The sequence below is a fragment of the Schistosoma mansoni genome (assembly GCF_000237925.1).
Source record: "Schistosoma mansoni, WGS project CABG00000000 data, chromosome 1 unplaced supercontig 0076, strain Puerto Rico, whole genome shotgun sequence".
NCBI classification, from domain to species: domain Eukaryota; kingdom Metazoa; phylum Platyhelminthes; class Trematoda; order Strigeidida; family Schistosomatidae; genus Schistosoma; species Schistosoma mansoni.
The window spans coordinates 956,447-978,890 of record NW_017385990.1 but is presented as its reverse complement, the minus strand read 5'-3'; the positions used below and the strand labels follow the sequence as shown (position 1 = coordinate 978,890).

At 37.1% G+C, this 22,444-nt stretch overlaps 1 protein-coding gene and 1 non-coding gene across 2 annotated transcripts in view; both read right to left on the bottom strand.

Annotated features, from left to right (window-relative positions):
* Positions 1-21,042, bottom strand: part of Smp_210110 (SPFH domain / Band 7 family protein,putative) — a gene marked incomplete at both ends in the record, with an annotated part of 36,484 nt that extends 15,442 nt beyond the window's left edge. Inside the window, 4 exon segments of the mRNA XM_018791778.1 lie at positions 3,244-3,405; positions 3,410-3,452; positions 14,878-15,074; positions 20,815-21,042. Of these exon segments, the coding sequence (XP_018645098.1) occupies positions 3,244-3,405; positions 3,410-3,452; positions 14,878-15,074; positions 20,815-21,042 (630 nt within the window).
* Positions 3,934-4,000, bottom strand: Smp_tRNA_01467_Gln_TTG.1.1. Its single transcript has one exon. It is a non-coding gene (tRNA).
* Positions 21,043-22,444: the final 1,402 nt, after the last annotated feature.

Sequence of the window (22,444 nt, the reverse complement as noted above, 5' to 3'; positions counted from 1 at the left end):
AAAAATGAGTCTGCCCAAAAAAATGACAAAAAAGGGTTTTGTTGAGTGTTATGTAATGGTTCTGCGTAGGCAGTGCAGAAATAGTTATCCCGCTCCTGGTAGTTGTGCCGTACTTCGATGTTGCAATCTTCTCCAGAATGGCCTACTAGGCTTCACCATTCTATACGGCTGGAAGGAGGAAGGGCCTAAGTATATGGAACTTAACATCTTTACAAACTGCAAATACTACTAGATGAAATCATCATGAGAAAAGTGATGATTTTAAGGAAGCTATCATCAAATATTGACAGCTTTTAACCAGTTTCTTTTTCTAAAACCATATATCACAACTGGAAAACAAAACTTGTACAGCAATCGAAGAAAAATATCTACATGTAAAACATACTAATTACACTGGCCAATAGTGCACCATTTACGGCTCCTTCTTTATGATAGGAGAAAACAGACGTATGTCATAATTATTTGATCGCATATTCCCTAGACATGTGGTCAACAGTTCAGAATAATACATAGTATAGCTTTGAGTCAAAGTGATACCATTATCAGAAAAGGGGTTTGTGGAGATTTTAGTAATTTTAATAGTTGAGATCATGAATCAATTGAAGCTAGACCACTATGCAAAACCTGGAAGCATTAAACGGCCCTTTCGTCCTATTTTGGGACTTCTCAGCAGTGAGCATCCACGATCCCGCCTCGCGAGACTTGAACCCAGGACCTATTGGTCTCACGCGCGAGCGCTTAAACACTAGACCACTGAGCTGGCATCCAACGGTTTTTATTTATTTAAACACATAAATATTGGTACAAGGGGGCACCAGATATATATGCGCCACACAAAATAATGAGAATGGGAAGAGAAAAGGGGTAAGATGCATATATAAAAAAAAATTAAGAGTAATGATGGGGAAACTGAAATGTACACCCAGAAGACTCTTTCAGTTAAGAAAGTTAGAACTACTCTTTATGCAGAAAGTAAAAGAAGGTTACAGCAGGATCGCCACTGGCTTCTATTCTGAGCCATATCTGATAAAGTCTCTAGCCACTGTGTTGTACCATCTCTCGGACTCTAGCCAGGGAGTCGTGAAGGAGCAACAGAAGCCAGTCCTTTGCAGCTTTCTTTCATACCACGACATCATGTCATCCAACGGTGTCAATGTCTAACTTCAACAAATAAATACAATATCATTTCCTCTTAAATACACATTTCCATGAAACAAATCTATTCTTTTTGAATCATGCCAAATTTTTTCCAAAATTATTCACACCAAATTTACCTAATGTAAATATTTTCAAAATATCAATAATACTACTAACAAGTAGCTTAAATGAGTTACTGAAAAAAATACGCATTGACCATTCATCTGTTCCCAACATAATGGAACACCAATGTTTGTTTTTTTTTTTCTTTCTAATCTACATGACGATGATGATGGTCATTAAAAACTTTCATTGTTGATAGGGTGTGTCAATGTTAGAAAAATTTAATTATTAAACAATGAAATAATGAGAATACATGAGAGGTAAATATGAAGTTTGTTCTATTCTATCAACACAATAGGAGAACAAAAACATCAACAAGAGATATCTAATGACCTTAAAAATGGTATATATATATGATATTGAAGAATGAATACTTCCATGAATATCAAAAGGTAGACCAATAATGGATATATATATATATATGATGTGTGAATAGAGAAAAATAAAGCTGTATACCAACCAACTCTATCATTATTTGTAGGAAAAACAAAAATGATATTGAGAGAATAAAAAGGTGTAATAATGAATGAAGGAGATAAATTATAAGTTGACCAATTTATTTAAACGTTAATGCAATTTCATTAAAAAGTACACTACTTGAAAAGGAATGGGTTATCTTAAAGTCGATGATTTGCTTGGATTATAGTTATATCCTAAAGCAAATATTACTGGTTTATTTTTTTGTAGAATAGATAGATTTTGGCTAGTACTTACTTACATAGTCCTCTTACCCCCAAATGGAGCATAGGCGGTTGCCAACCAGCATTCTCCAACTCACTCTGTCCTGCGTCTTCCTTTCTAGTTCTTTCCAATTGTTGTTCATTCTTCTGATGACTGTCTCCTTTTTTCGGTGTAATGTATTCTTTGGTCTTCCTAATCTCCTTTGGCCTTCAGGATTGCTAGAGAAGATTTGCCTTGTAACGCAGTTGAGTGCTTCCCTCATTGTGTGTCCTATTCACTTCCGGCCCTTCTTCCTAATTTCTTCCTTCGCTAGAATCTGGTTTGCTCTCTCTCACAGTAGGTTGTTGCTGATAGTGTCTGGCCAACGGACCCAAAGTATTTTGTGTAGACAACTGTTAATAAACACTCGCATGCTCTGGATGATGGCTTTCGCAGTTCTCCAAGTTTCTACCCCATAAAGTAGAACTGTGTTGACATTTGTATTGAAAATTCCGAGTTTGGTGTTGGTTGACAATTGTTTTGAGTTCCAGATATTCTTCGATTGTAGATATGCTGCTCTTGCTTTGCCGATGCGCGCCTTCACATCTGCATCAGATCCACCGTGTTCATCAATGTTGCTTCCCAGATATGTAAAGGTTTTTACATCCTCCAAAGCTTTTCCATCACGTGTGATTCGAGTGATGCATGTTGTATTGTATCGGAGAATCTTACTTTTCTCCTTGTGCATGTTGAGACCTATTGCTGCTGAAGATGCTGCTACACTGACTGTCTTTTGGCTAGTAGTGGAATTTATAATCAGTTTTTCGTTCTATTCAGGATTAGTCATTCAGATTTATCTGCATTATACACAATTTAAACCCAATACTTTTCACATCAATCACTCACAAGTAATTCACAGAGCTACTGAATTCAGTTAGTTATTAACTTGTTTAATTAAATCTTGAATAGTAACAAAAAGATAACTCTATAAAACTGTCTAAACCGTTCAAAATAAACAAATAAAACTTGAAAAGCAATAGATTAGTAGGTAAAGCAATCGAATTTTATTCCCTTGTTCCAATACCATCTCATCTAATACAGTTAAAGAGATCGGACAGTATAGTTAGTCTTCAACACTAAGAGTACAGGGATAGAGTTATATTAGATTTTAGAAAAATCAATTAGTTGGTATTTCCTGAAGTTCTAGTGCGAAGCAGTGACCAGTGGAGTTCAACCGGGTCTGTTGTGAGATAGTAACTCACTGAAGACAATGGTGAATGGTTGCTCAAATGTATACATTAGAACATAGAAACTAACTTGTACTTTATTCCATGAACTAGGTTCCATTTGATTTTCTTTTTGCCATGATGAAGGTATTCCAACAGGTCGTATAAAATCTGATGTAATCGGTGGTAGATCACGTATTAATACAGAATTTTCTTGAGTTAGTTTATCTTGTTTAATTTGATAATTACATTTATTAGAACTAATAGTTTCTGATGGATAAATAGTTCCAAGGCCTGATTGATTTGCTTTTTGTAAAAAAAAATAGATATAAAATCACAAGAATGAAGAATATATATTGAAATCAATAATATTCAAAATGATCTATGAATGAAACCCCATTGCACAAGCAAGTGGTTATCAGGACTCAGTAGCTGAGTAGATAACGCGATGGCGTTGAAGCAAAAGGCACTGGGTTGGAGTCCCAGAGTGAACATCAACTCTGAAATGTAGGCACATCCAGCTGACGAGTACTAAGTAGGACGAAACGTGCGTCCTGAATTTCACTGTTAGCCACTATCCATCTTTGTTTACGAAACTGGAGATAGTTTATAATGTCAGCTGACAAAGGTTTGTTTGCAATAACAGATATTTCTTTAGTGATATTTCATTCGTTGAAATAGACATTGTAAGCAAAGATGGATAGTGGTTAGCAGTGGAACCCAGGACGCCTGTTTCGTCCTATTTGGGACTCGTCAACTGGATGTACCTGCATCCCCAAGTTGATGTTCACTCTGGGACTCGAACCCAGTACCGCTGGCTTCAAACGCCATCGCGTTATCCACTCAGTTACTGAGTCCTGATAGCCACTTGCTTGTGCAATGGGGTGAAGTTGAAATTCACTTAGTATTGTTTGTTTGAATCTTCCCATTGTGAATTAAGGCTATATCGGGGGAATGCGCATAGTATGCACGCATGCCAATTAGGGATTGACCAGTTGCAGCAGTCCTAAACATCAATGTGAAGATTCAAAGAAACAATACTATTGAGATAGACATTTTAATTCTGAAGTATTGATTGTAGTGTCCCAGAAAACGTTACCAGAGTCTACTCTTTAGGTTGATTTGAAAGATAACCAAAGTTCCAGAATTATAAACTATTCACATTTCAAAGATTTGAATATCAAAAAAGTGGAACTATTCCCTATGGATACACGGTGATTTCACTAAGATATGAGCCTCGAAGCTAAATTAACACATATAGTAAAAAACATAATTTAGTATTACTGACTATCACATGGTCTTAACTAAAGAACTGAAACTTTGAAATAAAACAAAACAGTTATTTGGGATGTTGGACAGTTGGAGACAAACAACAAGAACCCCCCAGTCTTAGAATTAGGTGCTAGTTGACTGTCATCAGCGAGACATATCGGTAACTTTGAGGAAACTAATGTTTCTTGTAGGATTAGAACCCACATCATTCAGCGTTACAATCAACACTGAAAATAAACTATTCCGGTTACGAACGAACTTTTATTGTAGAGACCAAAATCTTAAACCAAGTGATTCGGTGTTATTCTTTACTAATCTATTGATCTCCAACAAGAATTTTGTTCTTAAGAACACATCAATAGTAAAACCAACATCAACTGAATAGGGAACTAATGGAAACTAAGAGAGTAATGAATAAGCTGTTTTATCTCTAAATTGGATTTTTAAAATAAATGACTTTAAAGGTTTTATGCTTATGATGATAATTGGCAACGATCATCATGGTATAGTAGCTGATAAGCATAGCACTCCACTCTTTATTACTTTACAAGTATTGAAACATGACCTACTAAAAATAGTAGATATGCGTAAACGAATGCTTCTTGATTATATTTGTTTTCGAGGCATCACTTACATATGTTCGGAAAACTAAGTGAGCAATGTTCAGCACTGATTGTGAATTTTCATCAAATGAAGTGGTGCAGACATACGATAAATGTGCTCAAATATTGTGTACCTCGACAGACAACGTTCATTGGAATAGAAGCAAGTTGGAAGTTAAGGGTGTCAGAATAAAACATGGCACTAGACCGTGAGATCATTGAGTGTTGGGACCGACCTATGTTAGTAAGTATGGAGTACCGAGTTAGGGTCCACCCAAATAATGGTTGGAGATACTGAGTAACACATGACAGAGAATTGATCCTAATAATTCAGACGTATGAATTCTTTATCTTCTGCTAAGACTTAAGCTTCAATATTATTTCATTATTTCATTATTTATTTAAACACATATATATTGGTACAGAGAGGCATCGAATACATATGCGCCACACAAATCTCATTCGATTTGTGTGAGGGCTGTGATACTACCCAGGTGCCCAAATTGAAGCAGGTGGTTTTCTTAGGGGGCCACACCCGGAGACTTTGACCTAAAGATCTGATCCACAAGGCAGTGGAGCATCGTGAGAAGATGCAGTACCATGGTAGCCGGTGACCAACGATTGATTCATACGCCATTTGTTCCCTCAGGATACTGGAGCCAGACCATGTGCACCATTGGTTCGGATGAGGGTTCTCCAACTCCCCTAGGTGAACTTTTCGTGTCTACCAACCCGGTTAAAGGGCCGGACATTCGCTTTTAGTCCTCTTAATTTCGTAAACAACACCCCTAGTGTGAGAAGGCAGTGAGTAGAACTTCTGTGGCAGAGGCTATATACGCGTAGCTATGTGAGAGCATTTCGTTCTAGATGAAATCAACGTAGGATTTGGCATAAATGTAAATTACTACTACACTATTTCAATATGAGAGGAAATGAATAAATACAGTTAAAGTAATCAGACTAATAACCGTAGAATCAATGACAGTTGTAAAGATCAAATATTAGAGAATACGAGGTTCACAACAAAACAACTAATGTCAACCCTTTTGAATAAGAAACTATCTTAAAGGTAGACATAGAGTTCTACAAATTCCTAACATGAAGTTATATATATATACCTCTGAAAATTCAGTAGGTAAAGTAAAAAATAACCATCAGTGGGAGGAAGAAAGTTAAAAAGAATATGATGATATAGAGGGTGACAAGGAAACTGTGATTAGCTTTATAAACTAATCTCACCACACATATTCGCATTCATATGTATATACATACATGAGATATTTTACTAAAGTAACTTGTTTCTACCCAAATGCCCTGTTACGGTCGAGAGTGAGGAAAATCCGTTCTCTCTCTCCCTCTCTTGAAATACTCTCACATGGCCACGCGTATATAGCCTCTGTCAGGGAATTCCTACTCACTGCCTTCTCGTGTCGAGGGTGTTGTTTACAAAATCGAGAGAACGAAAAGCGAATGTCCGGCGATTTAACGGAGTTGGTGGACACGGAAAGTCCACCTAGGGGAGTTGAAAAACCCTCATTCCAAACCAATGGAGCATATGGGCTGGTTCCATGATCCTGAGGGAATAAATGGCATATGAACCAATTATCGGTTACTGGCTACTATGGGACTGCATCTTTTCACGATGCTCCACTGCCTTGTGGATCAGACCTTTAGGTTGAAGGCTCGGGTGTGACCCCCTAAGAAAACCACCTGCTTCATTTTGGGCACCTGGACAGTATCACAGCCCACACACAAATCAAATGAGATTTGTGCGGCGCATATATACCTGGTGTTTCCTTGTACCAACATTTATATGTTTAAATAAATAAATAAATCGATCATGACAAACAAACAATTTTATATCCTTAGATGAATTCACCTACACTATCATTATTATACAGAGAACATCGGATAGATGTTTTGTTCCAGTGAGGATTTTTCATCAGTGTGCACTAACAACTATGATGGAACAGTATGGAAGGAAAGTATTGATAAGATGGTGGTTGGAGATGGTCAACAGGAAACCCTGGACCCGGGTTTCGTGCTACTTGGCACTCGTCAGCAAGGTGTACCTGTAATCTTGAGGGAACTGGTGCTCCTTGATGGATCCCATCCCGTGTCACTCAGCTTCACATTCAGAGACGTTACCAATGAGCTATTAGAGCCACGACCGACCTCCTGTAGGACTGAGATGTAATCACAATAGATTTATCACTGGGTGGTGATCAATGTCATGTGTGTCAAGTCCTTCTTTAGTGCTGATCGAATGCTATCGATCAAGCTGCAATGTGGCCACCAGTCTAGGTGGCTCGACACTGCTTGCACTATATATATATTGAGGTAAGATGGTGGTTGGAGGTGGTCAACAGGAAACCCTGGACCCGGGTTTCGTGCTACTTGGTAAAACACCTATCCCAACGTACATTTTTATTCGGTTAAAATAATTATTATGGACTTCCATTCTAGGATAATTAGGCATAAATGGAAAATTTTAAAATGAATTAAAATCATAGCTTAAAGATTTTTAGAACTGACAGTTTATATTATCGAATTGATTCAATCTAGTAGTATTGTAGTATGGTCTACTTATATCCATATAAGTAGTATATGATGATGATTAGACATCCTTCATCTATTCATTACTATCACAATTACTTCTTGTTTATATTCCCATTCTCTACCAATTCGATCTTCTCAACCTTTTGTTGACTGGCATTCCATTTCTGATTGGTTACATACTACTTATGTCAACAGATATAAGTAGCATACTTCACAATATAAGATCAAAACATTTACAAAGGTTATACCAATGAGTTTGCACTGTATCCCTGGATAAGACTTATTCTTAATCAAAACGATGAGACTGATTTGTGGATGACCTTTGAGTGTAGCTCAAGTAAACTTGGAGAAATTCCCCTACTTACTAGGGTCATAAGAGGGTTAGATTTAGGATTTTCATTACGAAACAACATCAGCTATAATGCCTAAATGCTATTTAACTATATGAACAGAATCTAAATCAGTTTGTCCGTTAGTGTAGGAAGGACATAAATGATATGATTTTTGAAAGCCTCTGGCATTCCTGGAATTCCTTCGATTATCTTTCAATCAGATTTCTCATCATAGTTACCGGCAAGGATTAACATGAGTAACAACAATATTAGGTCTTTACAATGTTATTATTTGTTTTAGTACATGTACGTAAAGAGGGCATACGCCCACTTTAAATTACTGCTTCCCTATAATGCTGAGTATTTCAATCAGTATAAAGTGATATGAAATGATTGTGAGTAACAGTGATCCTGAAAGTCGCTAAAATAATTGAAGTGATTTCTAAAATTTGGTTATTCATAAATGACATAAGATCTACTTTTTGAGGGGGAAATTTTGTTTTAAGACTTAGATCAGAACTTTAACCTTTCATATATTGAAGAGAGTTGTAATGAGTTTCTTTTTTCTTTTCCTAAATAATATATCGGTCATTAACAATTGAACTGTTATGTTAATATCAGAAGGGTGGTTTGTGGAGATTTGAGTAATTTTTTATATAGTTGAAATCATGAGTCAATTGAAGCTAGACAACCATAGAAAACCTGTAAGCACTGGACGGCCGTTTCGTCCTATTATGGGACTCCTCAGCAGTGTGTATCCACGATCTCGCCTCGCGAGCGAGATTCGAACCGAGGACCTACCAGTCTTGCGGCAGAGCACTTAACTGATAGATCACTGAGCCGGCATCCAACGGTGTTGATGTTTAACCTCAACCAATCCACGAAATTGCGCGACCAACTTCCATTGTACTGAGGTAGATAACTGTCTCTATCTAACATGGATTAGCTCCACTGGTTACGACTTCTCATTAAAACTCCAGGAATTACCTCAAGGAACTAGTCACTAGTGAGCATATGATTATTATCAGAATAAGTGTAGACTACCTGGTTGAAGTCAGTGTAATTATCTTAACCAGTCGTTAGTTAGAGATAATGAATGACAAGGATAAATATTGTTAGTAATAGTACAACTGCATTCACTTTCTATGGATTGTAAGTCTTTGAATCTTCCGTCATTTTCGATGCTATTTATCCTTAAAACATTATTAATTCATTCTTATTATCAGAAGGGGGTTTTTGTGGAGATTTAATATTTTCATAGTTGAAAAAGCGTGAGTCCATTGAAGCTTCCAGGTTTTCCTTGGTGGTCTAGCTTCAATGGACTTAAGCTTTTAACTATTAATTCATTCTTCTAATAACAATCATAATACCAAGAAGAAAAACATGAAGGCAACATATAAACAAATGATACTTGAATGATAGATCCATAAACGTTTTTTAATCATAGAAACCATAGACTTTTATGAAAGAATAAATAATGTATCCAAAGAAAATGAAACAATAATTGAAACCATAAGGATTGATTAAGTCAGAACAATAGAAAAAAAAAGAAGAAGAAAGGGCAACGAGTGGAAAAATAAGACAACAATAATGAGAATGAAACTTTAGAGAGAGAGAGAGAGAGGGAGGTGGGGAGGTAGAGAAACTATAGAGAATCGAATTATTGACCTGATATCAAAAACAATTATTATTTATATTAGAAAAGTAAACAAAATTGAACCCCTACAGACCTTTCTATAGATGTTAAGCTACCAATAGCCGAAGAAATCAGAATGATCATCAGACAAATCAAGAGTGGGGAAGCAGAAGGGCCAGACAGCACTGAAGTCAAACATAGAAGCAATTGGAAACATGATCCACGTTCCATTTAGGAACTCAAAACAATAAAAAAAGAAGGAGGAGAAGAAGAAGGAAAGGCAACGAGTGAAAACATAAGACAACAATAAGGAGAAATCTTTAGAGAGAGAGAGGGGAGGGAAACTAAGGGGAATCGAATTATTGACCTGATATCAATAACAATTATTATTATTTATATTAGAAAAGTAAACAAAATTGATCACGAAAAACTATTATGAATCATTTTTATAATATTAATGATGATAAATGAACCTAATTTTTTTATAAAGAAGAGAAAACAAAACAGTCGAATACCATTACAGATATTATGTAACCTGTTTTAAAACTAAAAAAAAAATATAGATAACTGTGTTATAACCTAGTGCCCCCAAATGCCCTAGTACGGTCGAGAGTGGGGAGAGTCCGCTCTCCCTATCCAAATACTCTCATATAGCCACGCGAATATATAGCCTCTGTCAGGGAAGTCCTACTCACTGCCTTCTCATGGCATTATTGTTGTTTACGAAATTGAGAGGAAGAAAAGCGAATGTCTGGCCCTTTAACCGGGTTGGTTGACACGGAAAGTCCACCTAGAAGAGTTGGAAAACCCTGATTCAAAACCAATGGTGCACATGGGCCGCAGTATCCTAGGGGAACCAATGGTATATGAATCAATCGTTGGTCACCGGCTACCATGGGACAGCATCTCCTCACGAGGCTCCACTGCCTTGTGAATCAGATCTTCAGGTCAAAGGCTCCGGATGTGGTCCCCTAAGAAAACCACCTGCTTCATTTTGGGCACCTGGGCAGTATCACAGCCCTCACACAAATTAAATGAGATTTGTGAGGCGCATATTTATCTGGTGCTTCCTTGTACCAATATTTATGTGCTTAAATAAATAAATAAATATATCCTAGTAAAGACATAAGTACGGGTTGTTGTCCACCATTGTCGTCGTCTAGTCATTTCTAGTAGATTCTCCATTCAGTGCGAGAAATATGTTTTAGACAAAGTCATATTTGATTATAACTTGGAGATATGAGGACCCAACATTATTTCGTGAAGAGGGGGGAATGTTGGAAAATTTCAAGTTACAGATGATTTTTTTTTAGAATCAGAAACCAAACTTCGAATCTTTAAAAAGAAGGCAGGTGTTACATCCTAGTGAAGACATAAATACGGGTAACTCCCAGAACCTATTAATGGACTATGATTCTATATATATTCTTATTGTTTAACTGTTGAGTAATCAGATTGTGTTTATCTTTATTCATCTTATTATAAGCTTCATTTTGACCTATGGATTATTATTATAAGATTTACTGTTCCTAAGTTATACTCAGTTTATTGATTATTGTATCCCACATTCATAGCCACATTTGGCTTGATCTTGTACAAATGTTGTTTTCTATTTGATAGTGTAATGCGGTCTGTTTGTCTCGTATATAAACCGAGTATGGTCGAAATAAATGATTTGCATAATGGAAGCTGTAATTGGTATTCTGAACTCAACTGGAAGGGCTAGGCGGACGAGGGACCAATAAGGACGCTAGACTGTTCATACCGGTCGAACGTCATTGATTTGGCACAGTGTTAAGATTAGAAAAGTCGTATTTTGCTTGGTGGAAAATTCACGTAGTGAGAAGCCGGACATAAAGTAAAAATGCAAAGAAAATAGTCTAAAAGATATTAGGTTGTTAAGAATGATTATTCTGTCTAAAATATGCTCGCATAAACAAACGATAATCAACAGGTGAAGTTTACATGTGATTAATTAGTGAATCTTCATCAACTAAGGCAGTTAAGACATGTATCACATATTCTCAAACACAGCCTACTTCAGCAAGCGATGTTGTCTGGAGTGGGGGTAAGCTGGAAGGAAGCCAGCGACGGCCGAACTAGGTCGTGGAACCAGTCTATGAAGTCAACGACAATTGAACTAAGCTATATGAATAGGCGTAGATTACCTAGTTGGGGTCCGTCTGATTATCGCAACTAGTAGCTACAAACGTCGTGAAAAAAATAGTTCCGTATCGTTTACAATGATGAAAGTTCGTTCACTCCTTGTTTTCCCTTCGCACCTGAGTATCCAGATCTCTTCATATTTCTTTCCTCTTTTTTCTATACTTAATCTTTGTTAGCACTTATTCTGTTACTCTGGTATTTGTTTTGATAATTTTGTCAACATGTGGTGATTATGGTATGGCAAATAAAACCGATTCATACACGTAGCAGATTGTACGTTGGACCTGACTGATTGTTACTACACTAATCGAAGTTTCATAACCTTGTGTTACAGTTTATATCTGTATTTACTGCACGGGTGGCCAAACCGAAGCAGGTGGTTTCCTTAGGAAGCCACATCTGGAACCTAAGGATCTGACCCATAAGGCAGTGGAGTAGCGTTAGGAGATGCAGTCCCGTGGTAGCCAGTCACCAACGATTAGTTCATACGCCATTTGTTCTCTCAGGATACTAAAACCTATGTGAACTATTGATTTGGAGTGAGGGTTTTCCAACCCACTTATATGGACCCTCCGTATCTACTAACCCCGTTAATGCACCGGAAATCCGATTTTCATTCTCTCAATTTCATAAACAACACCCCTACCACGAGAAACCAGTGAGTAGGACTTCCCTGTTAGTGTTTTTATGCACGTGACCATGTGAGAGCATTTCAAGAGGGGGAGCTGGCTCTCTTCACTCTCAGCCATATCAAAACATTAGGAAGCCAATTGGTATCTAGAGATCATCAATTTTAATTTCAGTCAATTGATAACCAAATAAACTATTACGTTTCATAAAATAACTGTAATGAATAATTATCAACCATATTGTACTGAAGCATACTGAAGCATTCATCATTTATTTTATTGTACTTCAGGAGTTGAACAATGGTACTGTAATAATGTTTTCCGTTTCCTTTTTCTACAGAATTGCCATTAATCTTTCTTGTTGATGGCTAATCTATCAACATTTTGAAGCGCTACACAAGTAACTTTAGATAAGTTTTATTGGGTTGCTTATTATACCGTAAATGATAAAAAAAAAGTGCAGACAAAACGTTACACAACAGTGAAATTAGTAACTGACGTAATTGAAGGATGTGAAAAGAAAATCCGGTTGACTGTGATCTTCTAAAGCCGGGAGTTATGATTGTATTTGTGAAAAGAAAACTACTTTTAACCAATCTTGTGATTTTTAGCGATTCTAGTAGAAGACAGAAAACTGTAGGATAAAATGAAGTATCCTACATTTTGCACAGATGTTTCATAATCACTTCCTTCTGTTACGACAAGACAGTATTCTTTACAGATACTGGTTATCTAAAGGAAACACCTTATTGTCATAACACAGTAAAGTAAGCTATACAAATTCACCCTCGGATGATAAATTTAGTCCTACTGTTTTCCAACCGACCGGCTTTGTATCGTAATATCCAAAGGAACAAGTGTTCTAACAAGCAAAATTCGATTGGGTTATCATGATAGGCAAGTCAAACTACTACATCAAGATAGAAAGTAAAACTGGACTCAGTCAATCATTCAATGGTTTTATGAGCTGGTAACACGTATAGGTTTGGGATTATTGTTAACTTTCTTCAAAGTTAGTTTTATGTTAACCATTTCCCTTAGACATCCAAATAACCTGAAAGCTTTCAGCATAGCATTAATGAACTATTTATTTATTTAAACAAAAATATTCGTACAAGGAAGCACCAGATATATATGCGCAACACAAATTTCATTTAATTTGTGTGAAGGCTGTGATACTGCCCAGGTGCCCAAACTGAAGCAGGTGGTTTTCTTAGGGGGCCACATCCGGAGCCTTTGATCTGATCCACAAGGCAGTGAAGCATCGTAAGGAGATGCACTCCCATGGTAGCCGGTGAACAACGACTGATTCATATGCCGTTTGTTACCTCAGGATACTGAAGCCATCCCATATGCACCATTGGTTTGGAACCAGGGTTTTCCAACTCTCTTAGATGGACTCTCCGTGTCGACTAACCCCGACATTCGATTTTCTTCTTCTCAATCTCGTAAACAACACCCTCGCCACCAGAAGGCAGTGAGTAGGACTTCCCTGACAGAGGCTATATACGCGTGGCCATGTGAGAGCATTTCGAGAGAGAGAGAGAGCGGACTCTCCCCACTATCGGCCGTACCAGGGAATTGTAATATTAAAACTTCAACTGTCATGGAATTCGATCCAAATAAGTAATGATTCAACGTGAACGATTTCGATTAAAATAATAATAATTCAACACAGTACGAACATAATAGTTAAACTTGTTCAACACTTTTAAACGATTGAGTCCATACAATGTTAAGTTAAAAACAACTCTATTTTAAAATGTAAGGGTTATACACACATAGATTATTCAACAGCAATTAGAATAGGTTAACAAGAAAATAATAAACATTTAACTCAAGCAATATAACAATGAGTGATGAAGTCCAAACTGTAGCTGGAACCATGATGTATCGGTTAGATTTATCTATTGTAGTGATTCAGTAGAGCAATATGAGTTGGGACAATTGTTTCTTAAGATCCCAACCATGTGAGGACAGGTCAGCTGGGGAACAGAAGGACTAAAAGTAACATACTCATGGTCCGAGGATGAATTCGTACTGCTGACTGTTCTAAAGTGTGACAATAGTAGGCTGTTTCCTCCAGGCAACCATCATCTGAAGCGGTGCTGCCTGTTAAGCTTAACTAATGAACACATATGTTAGGTTCTATGTTCGGTTCCACGAATTCGGTCCAACAATAAGAAGCATGAACTTTGACATGGATTACTGGATTCATTGTTTTTATTTACAGTGTTCACCGTGATGGATAATCTAAATATGTCAGTCATTTACAGACTTGACTGATCGCTTACTGATTTCAACACTATACACACTCAACTTGTAAGTGGCATGTTCAACTCTATCAAATGCTTCGCAGTTTGAACAGTCGCATAGTACCAAAAAACTGTGGATCAAGTACATAAGCGTACACTGTATGAATTAACTAGTTCTAATTGTCTCTTCGAAGTATAGTACGATCAATCACTATGTCATGTAAATAAAAAACGACTTCCATAAAAGTCACACACACACACAATCAATAATTTAACTTACTCAGCTCTATCTTCTAACCATAATAAAGGTTTAGCACCAGCACGTAAACCATGAGCATAGATTGAAGCAATTTTACGATAATTTTTACCTTTTTCAAGTAATTGACACCATGTAATATAAAATTCAGAACACATTGTACCAATACCTTGTCGAAATAATAATTCAAATAATTCAATTGGTTGATTACAATATTCTGTCTGAAATAAAACGATAATAAAGAAGGCTGAATATTACAACTGATTGATCACTAGGTGGTGATCAATATCATGCATGCCAAGTCCTTCTTAGTGCTGATCGAATGCTATCGATCAAGTTGCAATCTAACCACTAGTCTATGTGGCTCGACACTGCGTGCACTATATATTGAGATAAGATGGTGGTTGGAGATGGTCAACAGGAAACCCTGGAGCCGGGTTTCGTGCTACTTGACACTCGTCAGCAAGGTGTACCTGTAACCTTGAGGGAACTGGTGCTCCCTGACGGATTCGATCCCATGTCACTGAGCTGAACAGTCAGAGACGTTATCACTGAGCTATTCGGGCCGCGACTGACTGAATATTAAGAATACAGTACAAGAACGCGTAATGAAAAAAGAATGTATATAAAGGGATACACAGCATAGAGGAACTCAAAATCTAAGAGCGAACAATGAGTGGATACATTTGTGTGATTGTAAATCATTATGAACCGAGTCATTTAAAGTTTTTTTTAACCACTGATCATGGTTATTGAGTTGAATCCAGCATAATTAGAGCTTAGAGCACCATACAGATACACTTAGTATTGTTTTGTTTGAATCTTCCCATCGATGTATAGGACTGGAACTGGTCGGTCTCTTATTGGCATATGTGCATATAGCCTCGATATAGCCTTAATTCACAAGCATTATAAGCAAAGATGGATAGTGGTTAGCATTGAAAGGTACTGGGTTCGAGTCTCAGAGTGAAAATCAACTCTGAGATGCAGGTACATCCAGCTGACGAGTCCCAGATAGGATGAAACGCGCGTCAAACTGGATTGCACTGCTAGTCACTATCCATCTTTGCTTATCATACAGATAGATAATTAAAATATAAGAAACATATATCTCATCAAATGATTTTGTTTAATTAATTAAACTTAATTGTATGTTTCCCATTTTGATATAAATGATAAATCATTTCATCAATCAAAACAATATGAATTAGTTTTATTGAATGGAATAAAGTGAAAAGTCTAATGTTCATGACATGAAATTGGTCACTTTCATTCAAAATATAATGAATTATTTGAAAATAACCCATTTAGAATAGAACAAATAATTCGATAAAATGAACTATTGGTGATATGACGGGATGTTCTTAGAGCATCCTCGAGTTCACAATCCGAGCTCACAATTATCTACATTTGAAAACACAAAGGAGTATCGAACATATATGCGCCACACAAATCACTTGACTTGTGTGAGAGCATGAATACTGCTCGGACGCCCATACCGAATCAGGTGGTTTTCTTAGAGGGCCACACCTCGAGTCTTCGACCTAAAGGTCTGATCCACAAAGCAATGGAGCATCATGAGGAGATGCACTTCCATGGTAGCTGGTGACGTACAATTGGTTCATGCACCATTTGATTCTCCAGGATAATGGAGCCTATGTACACCATTGGTTTAGAATCAGGGTTTTCTAACTCCCTTAGGTCGACCCTCCGTATCCACCAACCTGGTTGGAGAGATGGACATTCATTTTCCGTCTTCTCAATTTCGTAAACAACACCCCCGCCGCGAGAAGGCAGTGAGCAAGACTTCCCTGACAGTGGTTGTACGCGCGTGGTCATACGAGAGCATTTCGAGAGGGAGAACTGACTATCCCCAACCCCGGATGTACCAGGGTATCTGGAAGCTTCTTAGCAGAATTTCAAGAATATTTCTGATCGTTGATCAATATATTTATTTATTTATTTGAACACATAAACATTGGTACAAGGAGGTACCAAATACGTATGCGCCACACAATAACAATGAGGCCAGTAGCAGTTGTTGTTGATTCATCATGATACTGACCGAGCGCCCAAACCGAAACAGGATTAGTCAATAAGCATTACATGATTACTGTTACTTTAAAAGATTTTCGGAGACTATTTACTTTAACTAAAAAATCATTAAAAAATTACAATGTTTCATCCATAAGTGTAAGTGTATAGAATAAACTGGAAAGTAACTAATATCCCATGATGATAATGTTAAGCGAAAAATTTTTCATCTTAATTAAAAATAAAATACTAAAGAAATTCCGCGAGGCGGGATCATGGATTCGCACTGCTGAGGAGTCCCACAATAGGACGGAACGGCCGTCCCTTTGCTTCCAGGTTTTCCATGGTGGTCTAGCTTTAATTGACTCATGATCTTAATTATATAAAATTACTAAAATCTCCACAAAACCCCCTAGCGATAAAGAAATAGAATTTACAATATGAAGAATCGTCAAATGTAGACCTTTTTATCCCTTCAAATTCTCTAATGTATTAATTAACAATTAGTATTGTTTGTTTGAATCTTTCCATCGATGTGAATTTAAACTTCAACCCATCGCACAAGCAAGTAGCTATCAGGACTCAGTGGCCGAGTGGATAACGCGATGGCGTTTGAAGCGAAAGATACTGGGTTCGAGTCTCAGAGTGAACATCAACAAGTCTGAGATACAGGTACATCCAGTTGAAGAGTCCCAAATAGGACGAAACGCGCACCAAACTGGATTCCACTGCTAGCCATTATCCATCTTTGCTTATTAATTAACGGTTAACACCTTGTATATTTATCATTAACAGAATCCATACATCAACAACACATAGGACTTAGATACATGTACATGAAAAAATACAGAAACAAAGTACTTTATTCTTTTACAGAAACAATGTTATAAACTCAAATCAAATGAAACAATAAGTACATGCACATACACACAGAGAGAAAGAGGGATTCACAAGGAAACATGATTTGTTTATCTACTTATTCTGTTTGATATTAATTTAGATACACTTTCAGTGATTACCGGAGAGGATTAAGAAGAAAAAATTGATGGGAAAAAGGTAATTTGTTTCTATGATAAATGAACAGGAATTCATAACAAATAAACATCTATGTTCATGTGTATATTCAACATATGTTGTAATAGGTACTTTGATCGCGAGGGGGGGTGGTGGTGGGTTGTTTTTTGTTGATGCATTAATCAAGTAGTTATGTTTGTCTATTAAGTCTCATTCATTCATTTATTCCCTTAGTTACTTGTTCTTTTATTCATCTAAAATTGTTTCTATCAGACAAACAATTAATACATTTTAGATAAAAGAGAAAAAAGAAATGTAGACAATGTAAACAAATGATAAGTTTACATTCATTCCATTTGATAAGAGCATTTCAACTAAGAGAGAGAAAAAAACAACGTCATAACAACAACAAAGGAAATTACCGAAAGGAGATTTATAATAAAACATCATATATATGATGATAAACGACTAGTTATATTACAACTTTCAACTCCGCCTGTAGCTCCTCCAGAGGCTACTGCCGGTTTCGAAGCCCGGAATAAAGGAGGAAGGTTGGGCATGGAGTTAGCGACTGCATCCCGTAGAAAACCAACTCGTTAAGAAAAAACGCTAACCAGAAAAAATTATTTAATTCATTTAAACTCTGCCCTGGGAGTTTCAGGAATAAAGAAAGGCCCAGGAAAGAGTGGGTTGGAGCATGCTGGTCGGCGGCTTATGCTCCATTGAAAGTAGCAGACGTAAGTAACATATTACAATTTTCTGGTATGTATATATAGATGCTGAATCGGTAGCCTTATGAGTACAGTACTGAACTTCAAGTTCAAATGTTAATCTAATTATTATCAGTTGAATAAGTGTGAATAATATCAAAGGCTCATAGACAAACATAAATATATGACACACAAGCTTCTTCCATGTAAGCAAACTGATTTGTTCCTTGTTTTTTTAACCATAAAGCACCATATGAAATGGATGGGGTCTGATTATACGATTTCTGTTTAGCATACACGTTATTTGATTCGAGAGACATTGAATCAACTAATCTCATCTTAGATTCATGTGAGAAATCAAATAATAAAGGCTGAGCTGAATTAGGACATCGTATTTCAGAAGCTTGACAAAAATCGTAATGTGAACGGGAACACTTATCATCAATTACTTGAAGAATAACGTCATAAGATCCAGGTTTTCTTTCAGGGCAAACGGTGACCTTCTCTAACTTTTTCATAAGAGCATTTTCATTACGCTTCTCACACTTGAACAGAAAGCATGTACATGCAAATAAAGTACACTACCTATCTCAATATTTATTCACATGGAAGATCATTTACTCTATATAATGAAATCAGAAGACTACATATTGATATCGAGTGCTGTTAGAAATGTGAGGATAGTTGTTATTTTCTGACTTTCCACGCCTTGAAAAGATTGTTCGTCACGAAGAACAAAGAAGTGTAAATTAGATTACTTGGTGCCTACACGATCCCTAACGAACAACTCTTTAAAACTGATCACACATACGCTTTACATGAATGGTCTTTGACCTGACATATCTTAACATTTCAGAAATCCATAAGACTAGGTAGAATCTAGTAAATTTAGCATAAATATCTCTGGTAGTGACCAATCATACAATAACCGACATTTCATTACTTTATTTGTACGTTATTTTCAACCGTTTTAAATAATGAAACCGTGAAACACCTATCACTGGGTGGTGATCAATCAATTGTGATTACATCTCAGTCCTACAGGAGGTCGGTCACGGCCCGAATAGCTCATTGGTAACGTCTCTGACTGTGAAGCTGAGTGACACGGGTTAGAATTCGTCAGGGAGCACCAGTTCCCTCAAGATTACAGGTACACATTGCTGACGAGTGCCAAGTAGCACAAAACCCGGGTCCAGGGTTTCCTGTTGACCACCTCTAACCACCATCTTACCTATTGTTCATGTCATATCTGATGTCATCACTACAAATTAGATCATAAACCATATATGATATCTTTCTACCTGACTTGGATGTAATTAAAACATTTCACAATATACATCAACTAAACATAGGGGACTGAGTACACTAGTTGATAAGGTTGTGAATTACCAACAATGCCATTGATCCAACTCTTGCTAATCGTCTCTAAATTTTCTCTTCATTATCTTGATTTTCTGAAAACATTTGGACCAACGTACGCTTACGCCTACTTTTATGATGATTATGAACAACTCATTGATGATATTGTTATGCCCCAATAATAACAGTGAATGGTAACTTTAGGATCCATTTATGGACCAATATTATGCATATAATTTTTATCGTATATTTGCTAAATAATTAAACTACTCATATTCATGTTCCTTTCATTGTCAGCTTTATTTTGACCCCTGGATTATTATTGTACGATTTACCATTCTTGAGTTATCCCCAGTCTATTAATTACTATTCCCCACATTCACCGCCACATTTGACCAAGTCTTGTACAAATGTTATTTTCTATTTTATTGGTACGATGTGGTCAGTCTGTTTGGTATATAAACTCAGTATGTTTGAAATACAATGATTCATACCACAGAGGCTGTTATTGATTTTCTGGACTTAACTGGTTGGGCTAGGCAGAAGCAGGATCGATAAGCGCTCTAGACTGCTCGTACGGTTTTCATGTGTCACGGTTCCAATAGATAATTTGCTGCTCTCTGATTGGCGGTTTTATCACGTCATACATTAACTAGGCATCCACTCGGCCACAAGTTATCACAGATATATACAATCAAAAAAGAAAACACGTCAGTTAACCGACACTACCAAATGTCGGTTAAAAACTACTCAATATACTAATAACAAGTTGAAATCTTTAGCATTCTCTTCAATGTCGACAGTTTGTCCACAGAATATATATTGTGCAATACATTGGACTCACAAGTTTAATCCAATTTCCAACATAAGTATCATTGTTTTTTATACCCAGTAAATCGGATGAATCTCGTATGGATCGATAGAGAACATTTTGTAAATCAGCAGATTTACCTAATGAAGGATAATTTTGTTCAATCCATTTGATATATCTTAAGTAAAAAAAAATAAAAAAATAAAAACAAACAAACGATAATGCGTAACAACAAAAATAATAAGACACATTTTTATCCATTGAGTAACAGGTTGAGATCTCGTTTGATCCCAAATTCAGGCCAGGAAGCTAACGAATCTTATATAGTTGACGAGCCGATGAAAATCACGAATGCAGATAAAAATATTTGTAGATAGATCGCACTATTGATTATACTAAGTGCAGCTGATTTATCGCAGTGAATCAAGTGGAATATTTTAACGCTTTTCTTTTTGGAAAGGGGTTATGTTTACGAAATTGAGAGGACGAAAAGCGAATATCTGGAGCTTTAACCGGGTTGGTGGACACGGAAAGTCCACCTAGGGGAGTTGAAAAACCCTCATTCCAAACCAATGGTGCACATGGCCTGGCTCCAGTATCCTGAGGGAACAAATGGCATATAAATCGATCGTCAGTCACCGCCTATCACGGGACTGCATGTCCTTACGATACTCCACCGCCTTGTGGATCAGACCCTCAGGTCGAAGTCTCCGGTTGTGGTCCCCTAAGAAAACCACCTGCTTCAGTTTGAGCACCTAAGCAGTATCATAGCCCTCACACAAATCAAATGAGATTTGTGCGGTGCACATGTATCCGGAGCTACATTGTGGATATTATGGTAATTTATGAGTCATTTAAAGCTAGACTACCATGGAAAACCTGGACGGCCGTTTATTCCTATCATGGCACTCCTCAGCGGTAGGTATCCACGATCCCTGTCACAGGATTCGAACCCGGAACCTACCGGTCTCGCTTTTCTGTTTTTAAATTTATAATCTAAGTAATTAGTGAGGTGATCTTGATTTATAAAGCAATGACTGTAAACTCAATCAGCTACTCAATACAATTAGAAAAATCATTAGATGTTTAGATAAGATGTTGGTTGGAGATGGTCAACAGGAAACCCTGGACCCGGGTTTCGTGCTACTTGACACTCGTCAGCAAGGTGTACCTGTAATCTTGAGGGAACTGGTGCTCCTTGATGGATCCCATCCCGTGTCACTCAGCTTCACATTCAGAGACGTTACCAATGAGCTATTAAAACCACGACCGACCTCCTGTAGGACTGAGAAGTAATCACAATAGATTTATCACTGGGTGGTGATCAATGTCATGTGTGTCAAGTCCTTCTTTAGTGCTGATCGAATGCTATCGAACAAGTTGCAATGTGGCCAGTAGTCTAGGTGGCTCGACACTGTAAAGCTGAGTGACACGGGATCGAATCCGTCAGGGAGCACCAGTTCCATTAAGATTACCGGTACACCTTGTTGGCGAGTGCCAAGTAGCACGAAACCCGGGTCCAGGGTTTCCTGTTGACCACTTCCAACTCGTCAGCTGGATGTACCTGCATCTCAGAGTTGATTTTCACTCTGAGACTCGAACCCAGTACCTTTCAATGCTAACCACTATCCATCTTTGCTTATAATGCTTGTGAATTAAGGCT